This window comes from Rhinolophus sinicus, chromosome 1 (assembly GCF_057876585.1).
Source record: "Rhinolophus sinicus isolate RSI-liver-muscle chromosome 1, RSI-T2T, whole genome shotgun sequence".
In the NCBI taxonomy this organism is placed as follows: Eukaryota; Metazoa; Chordata; class Mammalia; order Chiroptera; family Rhinolophidae; genus Rhinolophus; species Rhinolophus sinicus.
The window spans coordinates 17,265,036-17,289,594 of NC_142501.1; the positions used below are offsets into that span (position 1 = coordinate 17,265,036).

The 24,559-nt window shown below is 47.2% G+C and overlaps 1 protein-coding gene across 2 annotated transcripts in view; it reads right to left on the reverse strand.

Annotated features, from left to right (window-relative positions):
* CHST11 (carbohydrate sulfotransferase 11) overlaps positions 1–24,559 on the reverse strand; it is a 255,201-nt gene that overhangs the window by 115,382 nt on the left and 115,260 nt on the right. For both annotated transcript variants that reach the window (XM_019728468.3, XM_019728467.3), the window contains exon 2: positions 19,278–19,363. In XM_019728468.3, the coding sequence (XP_019584027.1) occupies positions 19,278–19,363 (86 nt within the window). The remainder of the gene's footprint in view (positions 1–19,277; positions 19,364–24,559) is intronic.

Consider the following 24,559-nt stretch of genomic DNA (forward strand, 5'->3'; position numbering starts at 1 on the left):
CTCCAGACAGAGGATTTGCTGCTGAGAACCTTCCACTCCTTGTGGCAGTTACAGTTTGATTCAAATTAAAAAAATAGGCATCTCGTTTATTTATTTTTTAATCATGTGGAAAAACAGCCCATTCCCTGGGGAGCGTCCTAGGAAATGCTGCATTTGCATCCACCAATCTATTTTGACCACTCCTTGGGGGCTGCCAAGCGAGAAATGGCAATTAAGGAAAACATAAAGCATGTGTATATGCTTCCCAAAGGTACAGAACTCTTTCACACGCATTATTTCAGTTGCTCTGCCCCAATCCTATAAAGTGTTACACTTCTCCTTCTCAGGGGTTTGGTGAATGCTGCTTTCAAGGTTAACATGAATAGAGAAAAGTTCTGGTCTTTTAAAAAGAAGTTGTTGGTGACATAATTGTAAGAGGGAGTGTCGGTTAGAATGAATTGTACAGAAGGTTTTATGAAGCTTTAAAAAGGCTTTTATTATTAAATAACTATAAAAACCTCACCAAAATAGCTCAAACTAACTTGGGAGAAGGCCAGTCATAATTAGTGGAAAACCTGAAATGCAGAATATTTATTTTTTTTAAAAATGCACTTTTAATACTAGTAAAAAGAACCCACAGCTAACAAAGTGCCTGTGTCTTTCACAAACAAACAAGACTTGGTGAATTCTTCTGGTGTCCTCTAGGAGGGTAAACAGTTTCACCGTGAGCTTGGGGGAGCCACATACGCTCACTGGGCCACAGTTTCTTCATTTGAAAAGAAACGAGCCACCAAGGGAAAGGACGGGTCATCTCCACGTACCTGCCAGCGCTACAAGGCTCATCTTTTCTAATTATGTTCACACCGTTAGCTTGCTTCACACATTCTCTACCTGGTGAACTTGGAGGAAGTGTTACATATTCTACATTAATGAGCTTTGACTGTCTTCCAGGCAGGTTTGGAGATGAAACAGATAGAAAAAGACATGAGATCTAGAAGTGCTCACGTAGATTCACGCGGCCGACTCCCATTCCCAAGGCATCTGTTTTATGGAAGCCTTTACAGAGACAGCTCAGATTTTTTGCTCCCCCACCCCCACCCCGACCCGAACAAAAAACATTTGTGAGCCGCCTATCTGTCTAACAGTGGAGAGTAAAAGGCTGACCTCTGGGGTCTTTGAAGAGCACGGAGTCAGTCACCCCACACGAAAGACATGTTATTGGAAGTCCACCCCATTTTCCAGAACACTGGGGCATTTCCAATTTCTCATCCCAGGAAAAGGATATTCCAGTGATTTCAAAGGTTTTGTGGAGCTGCTTAGTGACAAGGTTGGGCCTAATAACTACAAAGTTATTCTCTGGTTAGTTTTCTTTGAAAGTTTGACTCTTTACCAGTGTTATAGGTGGAATTGTGTCCTCCCCACATTCTTATGTTGAGCCGTGACCCCCAGCGCGACTGTATTTGTAGCTAGGAACTTTAAGGAAGTAACATAGTTTAAAGGAGGTCATACGGGTGGGGCCTTAATCCAATAGGACTGGTGTCCTTAGAAAAAGAGGAAGAGATACCAGATCTCTCCCTCTGTCTCTTTCTCTCTCTGTCTCTCTCTCACACTCCCCCCTTCTCCTAGCAAAAAGAAGAGGCCATGTGAGGGTACAGCTACAAGTCAGCTGACTGCATGCCACAAAGAGATGTCATCGGATATCAACTCTGCTTGACCTTGGACTCCTAACCTCCAGAACTCAGAAATGAAATGCCTGTTGTTTAAGCCTGTGGTATGTTGTTTAAGCCTGTGGTATGTTGTTACCGCAGTCCAAGCAGACCAACACACCTGAGAGACACATAATAACAATGCTAGCTAAATACGAGTGTCTGCTGGTGTCAGGCACTGCACTAAGGGTTTTTACGGGCAGGTGTTCCATTTAATTTTCACACCAGCCCTACAAGGAAGACACTATTATTATCATCATTTCACATGAATTACTGGCTTATACATTTGTTCCTTCATTCCCTCCCTCCTTCATTCACTTACTTGACAGACACGCGGCGAGTACCAATCGTTCATTCATTAGACAAACATGCCCCAAGCACCACACTTGGAACTTTCTACGGAGCAAACCGCTTCGATTCCAAGAAGGCCCATTTAAGGCACCGAAAGCACTGTCCACGTGGCGGGTATGTGATTCTGCGACCACACACTCAGTCTCCAGTGATCAGGGAGTCTGCTCCCTTACATCCCCGGCATCCTTGCTGCAACAACCATTCAATACCCATTGTTTCAAAGCATCTCTCTTCTTTTTCTTCACCTGCCAATTACACACTGACCCCGTTTCAAATCTCAAAATTGAGGTTTTCACTTAATTGCTCTGACAATTCCCCTAGTATCAAAGCTGAAACTGAGTGCATCTTAATGAGATGCATAATTGCTCAGCACAATGCTTTTTTATTCACCACTATTCTGTGATTCAGCTCTGCAATTCATTTACCAGCCATCTTCCCCCCATAAAAGCTCCAGGTGTCGCTTGCTTCTCCAGCCTAAGACACGGAGAACCAGCATTGTGTTTCTCTGGAGCCCCCATTCATCAGTCATTTCGCTTACTTGCATTTTTCAGAATGGAGATCAAGTCGGGCTAAACCAAAGGCATTGTTGCTTGATAAACCTCTCATGGCAGTCAAGGGAAGCTTCGAGAGGCTGGTGCTTTTCTCATATCCCAAAATGAGATGAACGTAATTGAAGTTAAATAGCCTTTTCCTGACATCATAACACAACTGCAGACAGTCGGCCAGCACCCAATATTTTACACCAAGCGCACGTGCATGCTTTATCTACTACAGGTAGCCCAGACCACCATTGGACATCAGCAACAAAACACTCATACCCAAATTAGGGGCAGTATCCTATAGTTTACAGACAGCGTTCATCATCTCACCATCTCTTGAGGGAGGCATTGTTATTCCCATTTTTAGAGGTGTGGGACCTAAGTCCCAGGAGCCTTCATGACTTGCTCAAGAACACTCAAGTCATGTGGTAAGGCTGGGACTAAAACTAGACGCTTCTGGCTCTCAGCATTGTCTAAAGCCGAGGTCCCCGGGGGACCACATCCAGCCGAGTCCCTTCACTTACATACTGTCTGTGGCTGTTTTCACACTGTGACAGAGCTGAGTAGTTGCAACAGAGACCTAAAACTTTTACTATCTAAAAAACATTTGTGGACCTCTGGTCTAGAGCTTAAGGAACCAAGTTGGTTTAGCACTTTACGATGCTCTAGCAGAACGAGATGGAGTGCCTTCGCTCTTAGTATGTGGGCAATCCTGGAGTGAGCACTGAACCAGGAGTCAACTGACCCTGGCTATGGTCGTTGCTCCTACTGATAAACAATTACACACCCTACTATGTGCCTGGTACTGTTCTAAGCATTTTCTTGCTTTATTGAGTCCTCATAACAAACCTGATTATCCCTATATTGACAGATGAGGAAACTGAGTCACAGAGAGGATAAGTAATTTGTCAAAGGTCACCCAGCTAGGCAGGGCTATCTACTCTTAACCAGCACATGCTACTCCTCTCCTCTCTAGACTTTCAGCATTAGCCTTGTCTCGGCCGTTTAGTAAGCGCTTGCCTTTGGACAGTGACTTAGTATCTTGAGTTTCCTTCTTTTTGCATCGATAACATGGGAGATGATACCTACTCTGCTGACCCTCATAGAATAGTGAGTGTCAATGAAGCCAGCCCACGTGACGGCACTTGGGAGAACACTGGAAGGCACTGTATCATTGTGAAGGAAAATCTTCACAAATATAACACCATTCACTCCAAATATGTATTCAGTTTTTTTGGTTTGTTTTTTGTTTTTTTATGTTCTGACTAAACACAGTGGGAGTACCTCCCACCTTTAGGAACCTGTCAGCAAAACTGTGACGTGAACTTCAGGTGGTGCGCACGGTTGTCAAAGAGATGCTTACCAATAGAAGGATTTGGGCTTTGTTGTCTCAGGTGAGTCCCTGGGGGGGCTGTGAGCCATGATGGGCCAATGCCTGGGCCACCAGGGTTGCTGGCTCACACACAACTTAGATTTGTTAGGCATTTTTACAGCACCTCATTTCATGCTGAACACAATCTCTGATGAAGGCAATATCATCACCATCATTATCACCATCACCAGTCTTCCCCCTTTGCACACTTGCCATGCTGCCACTAGTCTCTGCTCTCCTGACAACACAGACCCAGCATCTCCCAGGCCTCCCTCGGACCCTGGACATGGGAGCTCAAGCATTAGTTTCCTATTGCTGCTGTAACAAACCACCACAAAATCAGTGATTTAAGACCACATACATTTATTCTCTTACAGTTCTGGAGGTCACAGGTCCTAGAGCCAAACAGTTGGCAATTCCTTCTGGAGGCTCTAAGGGAGACTCCGTCTCCGTGCCTTTGCCAGCTGCTGGAGGCCACTGGCATTCCTTGGCCCATGGCCCCATCCTCACATCCCTCTAACCTCTGTTTCTGTCCATCATCCCATCTCCATCACTGACATTGACTCTGACCCTCTTTTAACACCCTGTGATTACACTGGACCTGCCTAGATAATCCAGGATAATCTCCCCATCTTAAAATCCCTAACTTAATCACATCCGCAAAGTTCTTTTTGCCATGCAAGGTGACATATTCACAGGTTCTTGAGATTAGGATGTGGACATCTTTTGCAGGGCCTATCTGCCTACCACAGTTTAGGAGGCAAGTAACTGCAGGTTTTGGGTTTGAATGACCCTGGGTCAAGGTCAAGGTCAACGACAGCATCAGAAAGGAAGAACAGAAGTCTGCTCTGTCTCTCCGAACTGGGCTGAGCAGCTCTGCCGCCCACATTCACCTTTGAGGTTGGCTTGGCTTTTGTTCCCCAAACAGATCCTATCCCTAGTCGTTGATTAAGGGACTCCCCAAACTGGTGACTGTGGTCTATGGGGTTTCCCAGGAACCCACTGTGCAAAGCTTGAGATCAGAGGCACCACCACCTTCCAGGTTTGCCCAGGATTTGGACATTGCTATTTAGCAAATTAAATTTGAACTGAGCTGATAAACGACAAGCAGGCTTAGGCTGAAGAAAGAGTGCACCTCGTACACTAATCGGATGACAAATGGCAGCAATTTGCCAAGGGCTGTTTTTGGCAAGGTCTTATCTTAACAAGATACTTATCACTTCTTTCCCCCCAGATTGAGTTACACCATGATACCCTGGGGGAAGGAGACTCAATTATCAATTGCAATTGACTCTCATTCTCCTAGCTCCTGGTTCTTATTTCAAGATTATGTCCGCCTTCATCCAATAATTTATTTTCTTTTTAGCAAAAAGATAGTCACAGTGTTATATGCTGTTCTCTGATAAGACAATAAACAAACCAGCCAACAAAATAAGCTCATTTTGCCACTTGCTCAAGAAAAATGACACTTTACTCCGAATGACTAATAAAAGTAAAAGGAATTTCAGTTCCTCTAATGCTTTTTATTAAACTAGGGACTGGCAAATTACTCCTCCTGTACCGATCTCTAAGGATCTCACTTTTAAAGAGAGGGATGAGTCAGCCCATTTCTTGGCACTGGTTAAAGGCATGCTGGAAGAGAAGGCTATTGATTAACATGAGGTTTGGAGATTATCTGTGGATTTCCGTTCCTCATTCAATTTCTCCCATGACTATGAATAATTGGATGTCAGCTGCTTGTGAACTCCCCTAGTATCTGCCAATTCCTTATAAAAGTCACATTTCCTTTCAGACACCAGTCATATATCCTGTACAATGAAGGAAAACCTACTGGGAGCGAGACCGAGATTCTAAACTGAGACTAACCATCCTGTGGATGAGAGAGACCCAATGTGGTGAGTGGGAGTACCATTTGTGAGCCAGTCTACGTGGTGACAAAATACTTTTGAGGGACAGGTCCCACGACAGCCTCTTAATTTCCAAATGTCACTGTAGCATGCAATTTCCCTACAAAAGGCAATGAAATTTTCAAGTGTCTCCATCAGCCCTGGAATAAATGACAATTACAGGATTACAAAATGGCTGGGCCGGGTGGACGGCTGGGTTCATTTATTAGCTGAGGGACTGGCTTCCTCGGATTCAGATTTGTCCCTCTGCGAAGATTACCAGTCGCCCCTTGTTAATAGATCTCCAGGTTTCTCTTGAAAAGTGGAACCCAGAATGTTCTATCTGCAAAAACCAAGAGCTGAGTGTGAGTTCATTTGATTCCTTACCCTCAGTGGTAAGTGGGTTTGAGGGGTGAGTTAACCCTTTCTCTTATAATTCCTTCTACCAGCTAGTGCTGAGCGAAGCTGTAGAACTAATACTGACCCTACAGAAACTCAGTGGCTCTGCCTATCAGTGTGGCCAGCGCCCCGCCCCCCGCCCCGCCGTGGCCTTTCCCCGCTGCCTGTGTGGGGCTTGCTTTCGCGGGCTCCGTGCTTCCTGTTATTAGGAAAGAGACCGAAATCATCCCGACTCCTCGTTGCACACTGATTCTTGGTTGGGACTCCAACGAGTAGACGAAAAATGGCCATCCAATGGTCTCTCCATTGCGCTCCTAACAAAGACCTGGGGTTGGTGGGGGGTAGGGGTGGCTTGAGGAGAAAATTACAGATGGTCATTGCGCCTACCTAGACAGGGAAGAGCTCAAAAAAAGAACATCTAAAAGCAGCGTCCCAAGTCCTAAACCCACAGAAGTACTTCCTGCAGCTTGGCTATTTCAGGCGTCGTCTCTGGCCTGAGCAATCTCATTCCTGGTTCAAGGATTCTCCGTCTGACTCACAAGGGGTCTGAGTTTCTGGGAGAGGTTGACAACTCAGGAAGCAGAGAGAAGTTGCCGGTACACGGCACCAGTAGACACATATCCCAACATCCTTGCTCCCCTTCACCACATCCTGCCCACTGGGATAGGAGGGGCCTCAGGACAGGCTGGCATCCTTCAGCTAGGTGTGCCTGGGGCAGGCTTCACGCCCACATTTAATTCCAGCGGACCACCTACCAAGGGCAGGCATGGAGCCAGTCCATTTACATGTGCTGAGAGGAAGGGGTTTCGTCTCTACTTAAGGATCAGTGAATTGAGAATCAAAGGAGTTCAGGTCACCGTTTTAGTCAAAGAATCTCTATGCCAGCTGAGCTGGGGGAAGTGGCCTGGTCTACTTCCAGCTAAGGGCCCCTGAGCTGGATGGAATCGTGGCTCTGCAACTAACTCCTCAACTGGACTGGATGCCCCTGCACATGTTATATTAAATGACAACAACACCTCCCGGTGCCTCAGTTTCCCCATCTGTAAAATGCCTTTCAAATGGTGCATTTGAAAAGCAACAACTAGTTGCTTAAATGTGAGGAACTGTAAAATCACTGGCAAAAGAAGCTTCTCTTACGAGGCAGTTACTAGGACCCAAATTGTGAGTATACATTTTTTTTTTTTTTTAAGGAAGAATAGTGGCAATTTTTAAAGATGAAAGCACAAAGGTAAGAAAATAATCCTCGCTGACATACCTGACTGTGTATTGTCCTGGTGACTGTTCTAGGGAGTTAACACAAATCAACTCATTAAATTTTCCTAACACTCCAAAGAGGTGGGAACTGCGGTTATTCCCCACTTTACAGACAAAGAAACTGAGGCATCCAGAGATTAGATGACTGATCTCTGGTCACTTGCCAGTGTAAGTATGGATTTGAACTCAGGCAGCCCCCGGTTTCAACAACTATACTAAAGTTAAATAAATTATAGATTCTTCTCACTTTCCAGGTGCGGAAACTGAAACCCAAAGAGGTTGAGATACTTGCCCAAGATCCCACGGCTAGTAAGTGAAAGCGACCGAATTAGAACTCAGGACTTAGGGCTCTAAATTCCATTCCCTTCCCAGTACCCTGCTTTGTTTGACATCTGCTGTACCTGGCATTTGGGAATGGTGGCGGGTGGAGAGGAGGTGGACACCTGAAAATGTCATTTGGAGGTAAAGGCCAGAGAGAGGGTGGGGAACATGGGGACCTACTCTGGGCGCCTCCTTCCCGTTGTTTGACAAAGCGAGGTCAGGAATAGCCTAACCCACAAAGAGAATGAACTCAGACTGTGGCCACCCAAGGGAGCCCAGCTCAGCTCTGAACCCTGCAAGTCCCCTTCACGCTAGGGACACAGCATCCAGGAAGGAAGGGACTACTTTTTAAAGGCATTGCAGTGGTCTTCGCTTCCAGGGTGCCCACTCAAAGTCACATTTCTCTCCTCCCTGAGTTGAGCCAATTATGAATACTGAATGCATCCAGAGGAACCCAGAGGCCAGCCATCCATCTAGCCCACCTCGGGACTCCAGCCCCCCGCCACTGACGAGGACTCCATGTTGCATAAACACAGTTTCTGTTTTCCAGAAAGTAGACGTGTGCCAGGCTCCGGGAGAGGAAAGGACCTCTTCTAGTTTCCCTATCTCCAAAACCCACCACCTGTCCTTTGTTATCTAATGCACTGGACAGGTGCTGCTGCTAGGAGCCCCCAGAGAACGGGCTGGTCCCCCAGGAGCCTTCTCCAGTTAACGCTTGTGCAGACCACCTGGGACTCTGTTAAAATGCCGGTTTATGTTCAGAGGCCTGGGGTGGGGGCCAAGGTTGTGCATCAGTAGTTTTAAAAAGTACTGATGCCACAGAAAGTCTGATTTAAAAGGTTAAAGATGGCCTGAGCACTGGGATTTTTAAAAATCTCCTTTGTTTGATTCTTAGGTGCAGCCAAAGCAGAGGAGCCCTGTTGTAAAAGACGGAGTTCCCTTCTAACAGGTGCAAGATGATCCGGCAATACGGAGCTCCATCTTCCAGGTGATCTGAACTTGAACTTGCTCATTTGTCCCCAGGGATCATTTGCTCCTTTCTGGCTCTTGTGCCTGAATAGTAATAACAGCAGCAAACACTTACGATGGCCTCCCTCAGTGCCAGACACCTTGAAGCATTTCATGTGTCTGGATTCATTTAATCCTCACAAGAACCCTATGAGGTGGGTGCTAGTATTATCCTCATCTTACAGTTGAGGAGACTGAGGCACAGAGAAGGTAAGAAGCTTTCCCAAGTCACACAGCTGGCAGGTGGTAGCTCTGATATTCCAGCCCAGAAGGGCTCGTCCCAGGCCCTGTGCTGTGACCACTTCTAGGCTGAGTAGCCTCAGATATCCCCCTTTCTCTCAGAACTTTTCCCCAAACATGAGGATGGGATGTGAGGCCTGGGTCCAAGCAAGCACTAAACTAGCCCAGCTCTCAAAAGCCAAGCTCTGCACTGGCGGGACGTCATTCTAGCCACGGATATGTCTGTCTGTCGATATCCTGTAGGGAACATGCTGGAGAAGGAACAGACGGTCAGAGCGGTGTCTCCAACATTCAAAACGACAGCCAGAACTGTTCCGTTGGCCACATGTGGCTTTAAACCCCTGATTTAAGACGAAGAGAAGGAAACGTTGCAACAGGCCATTTTAGGCAGCACCAGAGTCTGTCTGGGCGTCACTGCCCTGTGGTATGGTCCAGAACGGCCAGCTTCCTTCCAGGGCTGCCCCACACCTGCCAAGGCTGGGGCAAGGCCAAGCTGGCAGTGTCTCCTGGCGTTGCACATGCAGATGCTGAACAGAGGAAGATCAGCTGGAGACTCCGGAGCTGCCGACCTTTCCAGAATTCAGGAGCTACAGAGGAACTCAGTTTTCATGCCTCCATGGTCTGCCTGTTGTGACCAGAGGGGCAAGGATGGGGGTGGGTCCCTTGATTGTCAGTGTATCCTCTCCCCTTTGCCAGGTTTTGACTGTGCAAGGGAGGGTGGAGCCAGCTGTTGCTCTGTGTGCCATCTCTCCGGTGCCTTTGCTCAGTCGGGAAGATAAAGGCTGTACGCACAACATGGGCACACACACGGGCACACATTCCCACATGCACACGCTGAGTCTGGGTAAATGCTCCATCTCTACGCCCCTCCAGCGCCGGACACGGAACTCACACAGGACATCATTTTGTAACGGTTAGTGTACTGGCCTGACACTCCTATCAGAGTATGAACTAACAGAGGCAAGGACGTCTTTGTCGTAAGAGCCCCAGCATCTAGCACAGTGCTATGCACAGTCGGCACTAGGGGTGGCATTGTGTTGCTCCCCTACCCCCGCCAAGGTCATATGTTAACATCATGGCCCCAGTACCTCAGAATGTGACCTGATTTGGAAATAGGGTCAGTGCAGATGTGATTAGTTAAGATGAGGTCGTACTGGACTAGGGACGGCCCCTAACCCTATATGACTGGTGTCCTTAGAAAAATGGGGAGATTTGGACACAGACACACAGGCAGACACTGTGGTCTGCTTCTCCAAGCCAGGGAACACCAAGGATGATGAGCAAACCCCCAGAAGCTAGGGGAGAGGATGCGACAGATTCTTCCTCACGGCCCTCAGAGGGGACCAACGCTGTCACCACCTTGTTCCCTGACGTCTGGCCTCCAAAACTGTGAGAGAATAAATTTCTATTGTTGAAGCCACCCCGTCTGTGGCCCTTTGTTAACAGCAGCCCTGGAAATGAATACAGTAGGTGTGCAATATGTGAGGGAGAAAAAGGGGGTGTCAAGGAATTTCAGTTCCATTTCATTCAACGTTTATTTACCAAGTTCCTCCTTGTGCCATGTGCTATGGAAAGAGGAGGGAGGAGAGGGAGGACGAGGAGGGAAGGAAGACACAGCGCCAAATGTGGGCTCAGTATTTGGGGGGGAGGGGGTGTCTGGCTTAAGTAGCCCCTCCCCTTTCACCCCCACATACTTTTCCAGTTCCATGACTCACTTTCCCCAGTTCCTTCCAGCCTCCAAACCCTGCTCCCACCCGTCATGAGCTAGTCTCCAGAAAGAATCTACAAAGTGAAACGTCATCTTTCTCCGTGGCAGCCCTTCCACAGCACTTACACTTGAAGAAGGATGTTTTAGGGGGACCATCAGGCCTCAGCCTGGACCAGAGACAGACTCCTCACACCAGGGACCTCACTGGGTCCCGGGAAACCTCCCGTGTTGATGGCTGGCAGCCTCAGTGGCTCCAGGGGTTCGAAGCTTTAGTCACCTCTTCAGCACAAATCTCCACACACGAGACTTGCTCAGAGCACAGGAGCAGGAGTCACTTGCTCATTGCCCAAACACCTACCGAGCCCCTATCTGTGGCTGGCTGCAACAGCTATGGGGAGCCCCAAGGTGAGTAAGACACAGCCAGTGCCCTCCAGGGCTCAAAGCCTCGTAAAAGCATGTCCAAGGTGTGGAATAAGTGTCATGAACAAGAAAAGCATGGGCATGTGGGTGGGGGTCAGGGGGCATTTTACAGACCCGCACTGTCCACCAGGGCAGTCACCAACCACAGGTGGCTCCTGAGCACGTGACATATGGCCAGTCTGAACTGAGATGTGCTGTGTCAAACACACATCAGATTTCAAAGACTTAGCATGAAAACAAGAAAGTAAAATATCTTAATAATTTTGTATTGATTACATATAGAAATGACCCCAGTTTAGATATACTGAGTTAAATAAAAATATACAATTAAAATGAATCCTACCTGCTTTCTTTTTACTTTTGGAAAAGTGGCTGCTAGAAAATTTCAAAAGATATGCGAGTCACATTATGAGTAGGAGCAGCGTTCTGGAAGGACTTTTAACCTGAACTTGGAAGGAAAAAAAATCAGGGAGAGCTTCCTGAAGGAGATTTCATCTGAGCTAATTTAAAAAAAAAAAAATTGAAATTTACTGAGCAGCTCACCATATGCCTAGAACTTTCTACATATTCTAATTTAATCCTTAGCAACGGAACTGTTGGTACTTATCCCTACTTTTCAAACAATTATCCGCTTCTGGGAAAGGTTCAGCTGTTTGCCCCAGATTTTACAGTAATTAGTGGTGGAGCAGGGTGGATAGCCTTCTTCCCACCAGACCTACAGGCCAACAACGCCATAGGAAGGGATGTGGAGGGCAGGCAGGAAGGGACGCTTATGCTGCCGCCCACCCCCACCCAGGTCTCTCCTATAGAGAATCTGAGAACAAGCCAGAGCTTTGTTTCAACTCTATCCATTCCGACAAGGTTAAAACCCAATTGGCTGAGAAGCTCCTAAGTTGTGTAATTTACAAAAAAAAAAAAAAAAAAAAGCAAATTATGTAGAGACCTCTTATAATTGAGGGCAATTTAGGAAATAACTTCCGAAAATGGCAGATTTTACAGCTGTGTTACCATTTGGAAATTGCTGAGGTCGTTTTGTCACTTGAATGCCCTTGTCTAGTTGATACGTGCCAGATTAGAGTCACACAGACTGACACAGAAAAACCCCATTAGAGCACTGAGTTTACTCTCCAGATTTGAATATATTGGGTCAAATTCGGCTTCCTAAAACAGAACGACTGCCTATAAAGGCAGCCTGAATGAACGCGGATCAATGAATGAGATCGACGGCATCACATTATCACGGCCCAGAGATGGGTCTTACTTAACAGCTATTACTCAGGCACTTAGCTAGGTACCCGGGGTGGGGGGGGCGGGTATGACAAACACAACCACAGGAGACCTTTGCAATGCAACAGCTGTATCTGCCTATTTTCCAGGATGTGGGCTGAGTGCATGCGTGCGTAGGTACATACACACACACACGAACTCATGGCCTTATAAATCAGCGCATCAAGCTTACTAATAACAGGGCCTACCAGACAGAAAACATAAATCAGAATTTTTAGTAAGTGCTCATGATGAATAGCTAGTAGCTTCCAGGCAAGAGGAAATCATCCATCGTATCATTATTCAACAAAATTCCAAGCGTGCATCTGCAGGGGCACAGCCTGGCCCCAGGCCCCTCTAAGACAAGTCCCAGGTTATTGAACTCAACTCAGCTCATCAATGGCTGACTGATACCAACTCTGCCCTCTGCACTCTCCTAGGTGCTTTTAATAGCGGAGTGGAATCTCACAAACCTGCAAGACTGGTATCTCACGCCTGTCTTACACTTAAAGAAGGCTTGGGGAGGTTAAAGAAGTGCCCCAGGTCATACACCTGGGTTGGGATCCTCCTGTTTGTTCAAGCATCCAACCCTCTCCTCTGACCCCAATCGTGTCTGACTCTAGAATCCCCATCTGTCCTGGCTTGACTGGAAATCCGACCAGGGCACCTTCCCTAGCTCAAAAATAACTGAGCCACTGGCCACAGTGAAAGAGGCAATGGGCTTTGCTCGTCTATTGTAATTTGCAATTAATAATGAAACATTCGCCCAAGTGCTTGCTGTGTGTAAGATCAAGTTAATGTAATATTTCATCTTTGCCAGCCAGCTGCCGTTCTGCTAGGCTGACAGTAAGTAATATCTTTGCATAAGGAGCCAGTCCACAACTAAATCAATTAATCCCTCTACGGCTGGTAGACAGCTGCTGGGTCAAAGCAAGATAATTAGACGGACTCGTCATTTACCAGGTGGTGATAATGAAGGGATTAATTGACCAGAGTTGGGGGCTGGACAATGTCTGCTCTTTCTTGCCTTCCCCGGTGTACATAACCAGTCTTTCTTCACAAACAACAATTTGAAAGGCAGAGAGCTTTCTCTCCCCTTCTCGCTTATTCGTCTGATTGTTACTGAACCTTCAGAAGCCCCATGGGATGCCTAGCACAGAACAAGTCTCAGTCCTCCTTCTTACGGGACAGAAAGCGGGGTGGCTCCAGTGTCCTTACCCAGGGCTCCTCCCAGGACTCTGCTTTGGGGGGCTGTCTTCTTGGGTTTGTCTACATAATACTGGCTGAGTCTCCAGGGCTCAGGATATCACCCACACACCTTCCCTGGGAGCACATGAGGGAACGCGATCTCCATCCCAGTGGAAGAGGCAGAGAGTACCAACTGATACGGGGGCTTCATAGCAAGACAGTAGCAATGAGAGTGCGCAATCTCAGTGTCTACGCTTTGAGTTGTTTTTCGCATAATGGGTTATGTGAGAATCAAAGAATTTTAGAACTGGAGGGGCCCTTCTAGGGCCTCCAATCCAGTGCTCCGGAATTCTGCTGCCCATCAGAATGAATCACCTAGGGAACTTTGAAAACTACTGACATCCCAGTCCTATATCCGAGACCAACCAATAAAATAAGAATCTTCGGGGTGAGGTCTAGGCACTGACATGTTCTCAAGGCTCCTGTGCAGCTGGGGTTGAGAACCACGGTTCTAGTCCAACCCCTGCATGTTATAGATGACGACACTGCAGGGAGGAGGGGTACACCCCGCCTTAGAGAAGCCCCAAGTTAACAAGGCTGGGCCAGAAGCAGAAGCTGGTTCATAAGTTGCACACCACCTCCTGTGGGTTCCTCGGGACCACCAATCCTGCCGACGGATAAAGAATAAACCCTCTGGAACGGTGGATAAGCCTTACCTACCTCGTACCCATCTCCTTTCCTGCCTCCTCTCCAGCCAGCACCGAACATGCTCCTTGCCTCCAGCCACAGACTGGGGTCCTTGCTGCTGCTGCTCCTTCCCTCTGTGATGCTGTTCCCTCTTCTCTCTCAGGTGAAGTCTGATGTGTCTTCAAATGCCTGGATCAAATGCCACCTCCTCTGTAAAGCCTCCTACTGTGCCCTGCACCTTGAAGGGTTCCCTACTCACCAACGATTGTTCCATAACTTTGCCAAAAGCCTGTTACACAGCACCTATCATGTGCTACTACAATACCTACCTGCCTCTCTTCTCCCGTGTCTTTTCCTTTGTTTATTCTATAAATGCCTATAGGAGACATAAATTTGGGCAAGGGTTGCTGAGAAAGCTATTTAGGTGGGAGCTAGGAGAGTTCCCTGTCCCTCCTTAGATGAGTCAAGCTTCTATCAATCCAAAACATTCAACTGAATCAACAATCTCGGCTACCAAGGTGTTGGTACCAATTTTACCAAGGTGTGCTGTCCCATAGCAGAGTTCGGGGGGGGGGCGGGGGGAGACATATGCCTGCTTAGTCTGGCTCCACCCAGCAGACAAAGGCCTCTCCAAATACCAGGGTCTGTTTATTGGACAACTCCTGTGCATTCCACACGATTCCAGGAGCCGTGGCCCTAACTTTGGGAATTTTGCAGCTATCCTAACCACCCCACCCCATCCCCTCCCTCCAGATCTCACTTGAATCATTGGGAAGAAGAACCTCAAGGAAGCATTTTTCCACCCAGGAAAGATAAAGTGATCAACTCTCACCCTCCTACAGTCTCGCCGGGTCAGGAAAAACACAGACCTATCATTTAGGAGCTGTGTAATCTTGGTAAATCGCTCAGCCCTTTTGAGCCTCAGTTCATTTATGAAAAATGGGGTTATCAGATACCCGCCTTCTAGGGTTGTTTGTGAGATATGTGTGAAACACACCTAAAATAGTCACAGACGTGCATTATTCATTCAACGAACAGTACCTTTCTCCTCTTTTTTCTTTCCTCCCTTCCGTCTCTCCCTCTCTCCCTCCTTCTTCCTGTAGCCTACCCTATGGAGAAGTAAATTTATTTCAATACATTGAAGATGATGTTATAATTGTATTATTATAAAATACTGACTGGTCCTCAGAGACCCCATGGGACTCCCCGCAGAGCACAGGAGCTAGTACAGCCTCTGCGAGCACCCTGGACTCGATGCTTATGAATTCCCGGTCAGCCCCTGGGCTGAGCATCTGTCTTCTTAGAACGTGGTAATCACAGAGCAAGTATAAAGGCTAAAGAAAGAACCAGGCAGGGCAGGGCTGAACCACATGAGTGATGCTATGAAGATTTCAGGGAACCCACGAGAGGACCAGGAGGTGGGTGAGGCAGAAGGACAAGCTGTCTCGCCCTCGCTGGCATTTTGGGGCAATTACGCCCTATTAATGGCTGACATCGTAGCTCTGCCCTGTGAGCCTGAGCTGCTCCAGGGCGGCCCACAGATGTGCTTGGCCCACAAATATGCAGTTGGCAACTCCTGAACTTTCAGTGACTTGACGCCAGCTGATCTGATCGGCAATTACGTTTTATTTTGGGGCCAGGGAGACAGCAGAGAACCAGGAAAATTATAAGACATCAGAGTGCAGTTTTTCTAAGAATATCAACTACAAACTTTTTTAACCGATTGTTGTTTTAATGGTTAGAGGTTTGCAAGGCACTAAAATAAGAAACCTTGGACACTAAAATCAGATTATAGCCAATTTTCCCAAGTTTCAAGCCTTTATCCAACGAAAATCTGGGAGATTTTTTTTTTTTAAAGGGGAGATAGGGTAATCCCTGCCAAGAGAATTTGCTGGTGACAGTGAGTAAAGCATAGAGATAAATGGATTTGTAGTTTGTCCTGGGTTTGAATCTTTATTCTACTTCTTACTAGCTGTTGACCTTGAGCAAGTTGTATAACCTTCTCGGCCTCAGTTCTCCCATATATAAAATGGGGGTGCAATGCTTAGCTTGGGGCTTATTATAAGCATGTGATGAAATGTTTATAAGCACCTAGATAAGCATCTGGTCTACAGCACCAATACATGGTAACAAGATGGTAACTTCTTGCCATAATGTTGTTTTCTTATCACCTGAAATAAACGGTTCCCGTTTTCACCATTATATACCAAACCCAAATAACCAGTCAGCATCAAAAGGGGAAATGGCATCTCCAGGAGCAGACTGTTTCTAGCAGTTACAGGGGTTGTCATCTGCCGCGGTGATAACATCAATCCAGGCTTAGCGGCTTCAACAGCCTGGCTGTAGGGGAACACCAGGAAAGTGCCACCAAACCGATCAGGTGCAAAGTCTGTACGTGTCCCCTGGACACACAACCTAACTAAACTCAGCAGGACCGCTCACTCTCTCCCCTCCCCTTACCACCCCAGCCCACGGCAGCCCAAATGATCACCAAGACAGTTTCTCCGAGAAGTGCTATTGACTGAACTTGCGTGGGAATGGAACATAACTGCAGCTTGTAAAGGAAACCGGCCTAAGAAAAAACATCCCAGGACAACATCCCGAGGAAACAGGGAGATCTTCCTGCAGGGACACTTTCCTGGTTGCCAGCGAAAAGGGCCAGACAGCTTGCCCACAACATTCTTGATGGAGGGTGGTGACTCACCCAGCTACGCCCTCACAAATGGCTCCCAGAGCTGCCTCTCCAACCCCATCTTCCCCCCCAAGTCCCACGCTGCTGCTAAATGAGCATGTCACCCAGATGGCAGTCATAACACCACTGGAAGGAAGAGATGACCTCGACCCAGGAAGGTTCTCTCTCTTTTGATTGGTTTACAAATGGACCAAGCAGTCAACTCACTCACGTCCACCCTGGGGTAACAAGAGGAACCGGACAAGGAATGGTAACCACACATGCCCTGCTCACCCTTTTGTGCCCAGCGCCTGGCACGCAATAGCAGACGAAGACGTAAACGAGTGAATGAATCCGGAAATGCACAAATTCCATAGGAGGCACCAAGGAAGGCACACCTGCTCAGGGAACCCTGCAAGGCAGGTGTTGCGAGCACCACGTTACAATGAGGGAAAGCAGCCTCCAAGGGGTTAAGTATCTTGCCCATATCACACAGCTGAGAAAGGAGGAAACCAGGCCTTGAACCCCATCTGACTCTATCATCAAGGCTTCCAGTATTGAAGGCCATTCTCATGACCACGATGATGACAAATCCTGTTCACATAGCCTCTGACACATCAGTTATTTCCTCCTCCCCACACTCGAGAGAGATGGAAAAACTGACGCATCGTGTATTCAAGGACTCCCTCCTCATGCCCTTGAATGAGAGGACACATGTATTCAAAGTTGCACAACCAGTTGGAGGTGAAGTAGGAATTTGAACCTGGACTTTCATTTTTCAATTACAGATATTTGGGGGCACCCGCCATAGGCCAGGCCCTGGGTTAGGGTTGGGGATACAATGGTGAACAGCACAGGGGCATCTACTTCAGAAAAAGACTTCCCATGACACCATATGTTGCCCATACAATTTCCTCAGGAAAGCAGTAGTGCTTCGGCAGTTTTGTTGCGAAGGGGAAAGTGATCAGAGGATGGCAACAAGAAGATGGGACCGGTTTGCATCTCGGTTGTTTTCAACATAGCTAACCAGAAATCCTATCCTTTGTTGAATCCAGCTCTGCTCTTCCTAAGGACAGTGTGTGAACCAGCTGGGAGACTTGCCTATTATAATCAGATTATCTGAGCACCAAACAAAGCCCAAATATCAAATTCTCTTGCTGAGCCACCAGATTGCCCAGTAAAGAAAGCCTCAGGCAATCTGAGTTTGCAGTTACCTAGCTAATCCGGTCCAGTCACACCAGAGCTCCAAAGTGCAGGAGCTGACAGGGGAGTGCATTAACCTGGTGAGGCCACCCAGGATGCACAAACACAGGAGTCCATTTTTCCAGAAGGCGGTGCAGATGAGAGATAGAGAAGAGATGTGGGGTCAGAAAGTTCTCAGGCTCATCATCCCTTTGCAAGACTTCTGGGAAGTCAGCGCCTTTGAGGACCAAACATTATCTTCCTCCACCAAGCAACTTGGTCCACAAAAATACTAAACTAAGAATTTGATACAAAATAAAGCTCAGAGACTATGGCCAAAGAAGTAAAACATAATTTTTTTTTTTTTTTCCTTTCTCAACAGCTATCACCGGTCAGCAGAGGGGCACTAATTGTTCACTCACCAGTTCTCGGCATCAAATGCTAATTCATGTTCCCACAAAAGGACCAGTCTTGAAGTCTCCACGTCAAGACCCACACATAACAGGGCAACCAGGCTCCTCCGTTTGCTCCTCGATTTTCACCAAGGACACTTTCCTTCCGTTGGAGCTTATTTCGCTCAGAGGAACTCTTTTCATAGTCAAGTCTGATTGACCATGACAGTCACTTGGCCAAATATAACCCCCACACAAGGGGTGTCTTGTCAAATGGCACAGTGAGGTGGAACTCCTGGGGCATCACTGGGCTTTAATAATCAGATATGGGTGCTGGGGGGCGAGTTCACCCACATGTGAGCCTTCTTCGGGGGTACCAAAGGGGAAACAGCACAGCCCACCAGCTCTGCAATTCCAGAGTCCCAGCGTAGGCACCTGCGGCTGCGTGGGAGTCGGGGGCACAACACCTGAGCAGGTGTGAAAGCTCAGTCCCGCATGACACCAACACATTTCTCTAATTCTACCCACTTCTTGCTAGAATTTCAGAGCCATTATATAGACAAAGGGTAACCAAGAAAGCAACCATTAACAGTACAATGCCAGGCAGTGCAAGGATGTGTCAAATCCCCAAAGAACCGAATTCTGGAGGTTTTCATTCCCCCCAAAAAAACTGCTGCACGGAGACAACGAGGAAGGTGGAGGGCTTACCTGCGTCGGGTTGTAGAGTTCCTGCAGGGGGCTTCGAGACCCCTTCCGGCAGCAGATGTCCACACCGAAGGGGTTTCTCCGCATGACTGAGGAAAGAAAGTGAAGGCTCATCAGAAATGAGCAACAAAGGTTTGTTTGACAAAGAAAAAGGCACAGAGGAGGAAAGAAGAAACAGGTGGGGAAGGGAGAGGAGAGAGCGCACCGGCTCCAGCGGAGCTAGCCGTACCTTTATCTAACGGCATTGACCATTCATTCTGTCTTCCCCAACATCAGGCATCTCCACACCCAGGACATAAGAGATGCTAAACATTCTTCACAGCAAATTTTTAAGAAAACAAGACAGGCATCTAAAACACTGAAACACAGTTACCTAGCAAGGCCACTGTGAAGGTGGTTCCAAGAGAGTGACTTCTACGAACAACAGCCTTCCCCCTAAACCATCAGTTACAGCATCTTCTTCCTGGTCCTGGAGCAGCTGGTCTCCTGAGAACCACGCAGGGTCTTCCCCAGGCGGGCTCTCCCACTGGACAAGTCAGGGGCCTGCCCCTCCCCACCAAAACGTCTTGTAAATTAGGTTATTTTAAATGAAAGTATCAGCTTGGGGCACAAAGGATAAAAGCTTATGGTTCTAGACAGACAGAGGCAGCACTTATAATTAATAACAGAGGGCGCGGGTCCCGGCCCGGTGGCTCAGGTGGTTGGAGCACCGTGCTCCTAACGCCAAGGGCGCCGGTTCGATTCCCACATGGGCCAGTGAGCTGCGCAAGGTTCATAATCCCAGCATGGGCCAGGGAATTGTGTCCTACACAATTAGAGTGAGAAACAAAGGCTTGAATGAAGGAAGGGGGGAAGAATGGGGAAAAAAACAGCAGAGGGGGAACTCAGTGAACTTCTCAAAAACCCAACAGCATGAGGACACAGAGACCTATTTTTAAATGGAAAAGGATTCTTTCCTTTTTCATCCTTCTGGTTCTCAAAACACCCTCACTCCATGCAGTCCCTCACAGTTTCTAACAGTCACTCTCTTTATAATTGTTTGTTGGAAGAAGGAGAGAGAGGTGGGGGGAGGAAAGGTAGAGGGAAGGAAGGAGGAAGAGAAAGATGAAGGAGGGGCAGGGATGGAAAGAGGGAGAATGAAGTAACGAATGAACACATGCTTTCTTCTCATATAGGAGGCGATTTTCTTGTGGAATGACATACGTCGTAGGGACATGGATTGAACAAGAAAAGCAAATCCTTTCACAAGCCTAAAGAATTCACGCCGTGTAGTGGAAGCAGAATAGACAGCAGTACATTCCCTGGAACAGCAGCCTGGTTTGGGATCCTGGTTCTACCACATACCAGCTGTGTGACCTTAGGCAAGATACCTAACGTTTCTGTGCCCCTGTTTCTTCATCTGTAAACTGGGGAAGAAAAGAGAACCTAACTCCCTGAATTGGTTGTGAGGATTAAATGAGTTACTACTATATGCAGAATGCTTAAACAGGGGGCCAGCAAAAAAGTGTTTGTTATAAACTTCTGAAGCTCATAATTTGCACATAATTTGTGATCAATCATAAAGTATACACATAATTTATATAAAAATCACTTCCCCTCTCCCCTGAAGTCACCAGACCTCAAACCAGGCTGGCCAGAGGGGGATAAACCCAGGCGCCTCTGCTCAGCAGACAACCTGAGGTCAGAAAGGTGAGGAAAGCCATCTCCCCAAGTAGCCGATTACTTCTGGAAGGTCTCCGGGTGAATCCACTCCATCTCCATGCAATTCTCCTTTGACTTGTCACTTTGAGCCACATGGAAACCTGAGAGTAAAGCATCAATTTCAGGGAGCTCAGAGCTGCGTTTTTTTCTCTCCTCTACTTCCTAGAGCAGGGTCAGCAAACTTTTTCCACGAAGAGCCAGACCGTGTTTCGGCTTTGCACCATCTACTCTCTGTCGTCACTTCTTAACTTGGCCACACAGACAATATAGAAATGAGTGGGTGTGGCTGTGTGCCAATACAATTTCATTTATGGACACTGAAATCAGAATTCCATGCAATTTTCACATGTCAGGAAATATTACTCTTCTTTCGATTTCTTTTTCTTTTTTTCCAACCATTTCACAAAAACAGGCGGTAGGCCGGATTTCACCCACAGGCTGCAGTTTGCTGGCCCCTGACCCTAATGAATGACCCCACGTATTCCTGGGGTCAGTACTCTGAGGGTCCCCAACACACCCTACGTGGTCTGCAGCCGTCTCTGGGCAGGAGGCGATCTGCGGGCAACTGTCCACACATAAAAGCCATTAGAATTTGCTTCGGCTGACCGGGAAAACACTGGTCCTTTGTTCCTCCACGGTTGCCTCGAGAAGAGGGGAAAAATCCACGTTGTGTTTTTCTTTAATTTATTACTTCATTTTTCATTTCCACCAAAAACGAAGTAAACTGTTAAATGCACGCAAGTTGCCCTCGGTGCACAATGACATAGCAACACTTCGGGGGAGAGAAAACAGCCATAAAACTTGTAAAATTATGCCCACGCCATGCAAGATTAAACTCTCCCCATGGCGGCAGACAGGCTCACCAAGACCTGTGGCTGCAGGACCGCCACGGAGAAAACCCCACTATGGAGTCCATTAAAAGTCAGCTTTTATGGGGGGCAGTATTATTTAATTGGTTTATTTTTCTAATACAAGGCCTTTAAAATGCTTTGACCGTGTGGGGCCTGCAACATGGGCCCTTTCCCAAGGCTGTCTGCCCTCGGTGGCTCCTCCAGCCCTGCCCGTGACTTCATTGGGTGCCATGTGAACCAGGTTTGGCACCCCAGGCCACAAAAGCCAAAGGGGCCTTGTGTGCTTTTTATGGGAAGAATAACAATCCCACTATTTACGGTGTGCTCACTGTGTGCCAGACACTTGGTGGAGTGTAATCCTTCACACGGTGAAGGAAGTACCTGCATTTTACAGATAATGTCTCTGGGCCCCCCCGAACTGTAAGAACCTGACCAAGGTCAAGGCCACATGGGTGGAAAGTTGCCAAGCTGAGACTCAAGTCTGACTGTGGGGCCCTTCATAGCCAATGACAGCAATGAGGACCTACTGCGTGCCTGGGAGACAAAGAAAGTGCTGGCGATTATGCATTTATGTGTGAGTATACTTACCCTGTGTGTGTCTTAGAAAAAGTGGCATCAGAGGAGGTTAAGCAACCAACACACACAGATGGTGGCAGCTAACATTTAGAGAGCGCTCAGGATGTATCAAGTAGTTCACGCATTTAATTGGCACAATAGTCCTATGGGGAAGGTACCACCACTGTCCCCACTTCACAGATGGAAATACTGAGACAAGGTTAGGGAGCATGCCTAGGTCTCATAACTAGAAAGAGATGAAGACAGGATTCCAACACAGGCAGCCCATGCTCTCGGCTGCCACACTGGACCAACGTCAAGTGCCCAGTCCACAAAACATTGCAACAGTTTCCTCCTGGCTTGAGACCTGGTTGGCTGGTGGCTTCTAGGATACGTGATTTAAAGTGTAATCCAGTGTTATAGGATTCATCAAAATGATGTGATATGATGGCCAAACTACCAGCTAACATTTATTATGCTCATTCATTTACTTCTTTGACATAATTTTTATTAAGCACCTACTATATGCCAGGCATTAGGTATATACAGACCTTTCCATCTTGTTCGTGTTGTTTCTCTGATGCCTGGCACACAGTAAGTACTCAAAGAGGTATGTGAATGATCTAGGATTGAAAGCTTCCTGTCTGCTCATGGACAGCTTGTTTCCTGCTATACGATATGGAGGAAAATGCCAGTAACATCAGGCTGCTGTTATTTTTTTCCTTTGAAAATGAAAGGCCGGATGATCAAAAGCCCTACGAAAGGAATCCCTGAGGACATTTAACGGTCGCCTTCCGCTGTCCACCTACAGTGATGCGTTTTCTTTAGCAACAACACTTGTTTTCTCCTTTCTAAATTCAAATCAATGTAATTCAAGACCATTTGGGAAGAATCTAATTAGTTCAACTGACAGTATGATTTCTGGGACCTAGGAACAATTCTATCTATTCCAAGATACATAAATGAAGCCAGAATTAAAACCAAGACACTCATATTTGTTTCACTGTGCCAAGCACACTGGAGTTCAGTGAATGCTCCACTCCCAGTTAACTGAGAGCAGGTGACAGAAAGTCAGCTAGTGACAAAGGAGTGGAGCCCATCGCATTCTCTCAGTGGCTCCTGGTGGCCCTGCCAGTGCCGCTGGGACGCAGGGAGCTGGTGGATTGCTAATTCCAGTCGAAAGACATAAAACTGAAAGGCTGCAGGACCCTGGGTACAAACTTGCCTTTGATGGCGTTGTATAAAACCAAAGACCTTTGCAATTCTGAGTGATTATAGCCCAACTCTTTCAATGTACAGAAGAAACTCAGGAGCTAAAGCACTTGAGGGTCCCCAGGGCAATACAGCAATAGTTAATAATAATAATCATGAGAACTGCCCACTTATTAAGAATTTACCATGTGCCTGAGATGCCTGACACAATGCTAAGCCTTTTTTCTACATTGCTTCATCTAATTCTCATAAAAACCCTGTGTTAGGAATAACGAATAATAATAATATCATTTATTCCCATTTTACAGTTAAGGAAATGGAAGCCCAGAGAGGTTAAGTAACTTGCCCCAAATCACACAGCCAGCCAATGCAGAGCACGCAGCAAATGCAAACCTAGGCCTCTCTGTTTCAAGAACCAGTGAGTGGTCTTCATCACCTTATAGTGCTATCGCTGAAAGCAGTAAAAGATGCTTTTACACTTAGCACTCCCCCCACCAAAGTCAGTGCTTTCACTTCCCTCAACATTCGAAGTGAAGCACTTCTATCCCAAATCATCCCGGTTCAAATGCGTCTCATTGGCCAAACAGCTCTCACCCCGCTGACTTCGGACACTTCCCAAATCGCCTGATTTGCTAAAAGCCTGGGCATGATTCCCCAGGCTCTGAGTCTGACAGAGCAGCAGTGCAATCACAGAGATGCTTTCTCCAAATGCACAGATTCATGCTGGTGCCCCCATGCAGCACGTCCCCACTGCTGCACAGTCCAGCCCATCTGTCCAAAGGGTGTTGAGATGGGACAGTGTCTGAGTCAACCTCATCATGTTAGAAGAATGGCAAGCCATAGCCAAGCCCCTCAGAGGGAGCCAGTCCTTAAGGACAGGCCATTCTGCTTTGGGACTGTGGGACCCACAGCCTGCCCTTCAAGGTACTGTGTCGCAGCTCTACCCAATCCCCTTTGGAAGTCACC